Below are 2,109 nucleotides of genomic sequence, written 5' to 3' on the forward strand. Positions count from 1 at the left end.
GAAAAAAACTAACTTTTTTTATTTTCTTTTTTTTTTTTTTTTTTTTTTTTTTTTTTAACCAGGTGAATTGGTCGTGTTAAATTTCACGGAAGGAACCTACTCTGTCATCTTGGAGCCACAGCTGTCGGGTATCAAACATCTCAGTCCACATCCCAGACACTCGCTAATGTATGTCGTATATGATCATAATACTGTGGGAGTGATAGACTATCAAGCTCAAGAGATGAAGCGAGTGAAGAAGATTACTACCATGAAGGTAATTAGCTAGGGGATGTTAAACAGAGAGTAGACTAAAATAGACAAGTTTCGCGGAGTTCGCGAACGATATAACTTTGACAGTCTGCTGAAGACGGGTCTGGAATTCACACCCGAAACGTCCAAACCAAACATTAAGGTACGTGCCAACTATAAGTCCTAGACTAGAAAATTGTAAGTTAGAGAGTAGACTAGCGTCTGGCTGTGCGACTATAAACAGGAAGGACATCTAAGTCCACATCCCAGACACTCGCTAATATATGTCCTATATGATCATAATACTGTGAGAGTGATAGACTATCAAGCTCAAGAAATAAAGCGAGTGAAGAAGATTACTACGATGAAGGTAATTGTCTAGTTAAGGGACGATAAACAGAGAGTAGACTAAAATAGACAAGTTCGCGTACGAGATAACTTTGACAGTCTGCTGAAGACGGGTCTGGAATTCACACCCGAAACGTCCAAACCAAACATTAAGGTACGTGCCAACTATAAGTCCTAGACTAGAAAATTGTAAGTTAGAGAGTAGACTAGCGTCTGGCTGTGCGACTATAAACAGGAAGGACATCTAAGTCCACATCCCAGACACTCGCTAATATATGTCCTATATGATCATAATACTGTGAGAGTGATAGACTATCAAGCTCAAGAAATAAAGCGAGTGAAGAAGATTACTACGATGAAGGTAATTGTCTAGTTAAGGGACGATAAACAGAGAGTAGACTAAAATAGACAAGTTCGCGTACGAGATAACTTTGACAGTCTGCTGAAGACGGGTCTGGAATTCACACCCGAAACGTCCAAACCAAACATTAAGGTACGTGCCAACTATAAGTCCTGGACTAGACTGGAAAATTGCGTCTGACGCTCCGACTATAAACAGGAAGAATATCTCAGTCCTCATCCCAGACACTCGCTAATGTATGTCCTATATGATTATAATACAGTGGGAGTGATGGACTATCAAGCTCAACAGATGAAGCGAGATAACAAGATTACTACCATGAAGGTAAAACCAAAACTTTGGGCGTAGGTAGGTGTTGTCCCAAAATAAATAGCCCAAAATGAAAAGTACCAAAACAGGGAATTTTTATTTTTATTTTAATTTATTATGGTGCGAAACAGGGAATTTAATCGTCCCAAAATAACTATAAATACGGGGAGACTACTAGAACCAACCGCTAAGGAGTTGCTATTGCTAATTTTACCTACCTTGAATTTTATTACCATGTTTGAAGAATGTGTCATGTAGACATATTAATTTTAGGAACCAAGTCGTCTGCTCACTCAATTCCGAGGACAGAAGAGTTTGGTCAGGGACGAAAAGATATGTGTCAAATAATAATAATTAATAATAATAATAATAAATAATAATAAAATAATAATAATAGATAGCATAATTAATAATAAGTAATTACAAAGAAAAGTTCCAATGTAGTGTGACTCCATTTAGCTCCGCCTCGTTTTTGAGTTGGCCCCCTCAGCCCCTATACAACTATCAAGTCCGTTTTAAAGGGAACACTAGAACGTTCAAAGCATCTTAGGTCGAAAAACATAGTACAACTAATATGGATCCACCCTAACAACTGCAACAAGGATCTAAACCAACAAACTAATCATAATAATAATAATAATAACAAAATAATAATAATAGTATAAGAATATAATAAAAGAATAATAATAAAATTAAATTAATAATAGATAATAATAAGTAAATTGAAGTAATAATAAGTAATGAGATATAATAATAATAGATAAGTTAATAAATAATAATATAATAATAGAAATAACTAATAATAATAATAATAAACTAATAAAAAATTCTTCGATACATGAAGAAAATTCGCCTACCCG

At 35.0% G+C, this 2,109-nt stretch overlaps 1 protein-coding gene across 1 annotated transcript in view; it reads left to right on the forward strand.

Moving 5' to 3' along the window:
- The first annotated feature begins 66 nt into the window (after positions 1 to 66).
- The window catches only part of LOC103513144, an 11,237-nt gene continuing 9,194 nt past the window's right edge, over positions 67 to 2,109 (forward strand). The window contains exon 1 of the mRNA XM_026826426.1: positions 67 to 256. Within this exon, the coding sequence (XP_026682227.1) occupies positions 167 to 256 (90 nt within the window). The 5' untranslated portion in view covers positions 67 to 166. The remainder of the gene's footprint in view (positions 257 to 2,109) is intronic.

Source organism: Diaphorina citri, unplaced genomic scaffold (genome assembly GCF_000475195.1).
Source record: "Diaphorina citri unplaced genomic scaffold, Diaci psyllid genome assembly version 1.1 scaffold930, whole genome shotgun sequence".
In the NCBI taxonomy this organism is placed as follows: Eukaryota; Metazoa; Arthropoda; class Insecta; order Hemiptera; family Psyllidae; genus Diaphorina; species Diaphorina citri.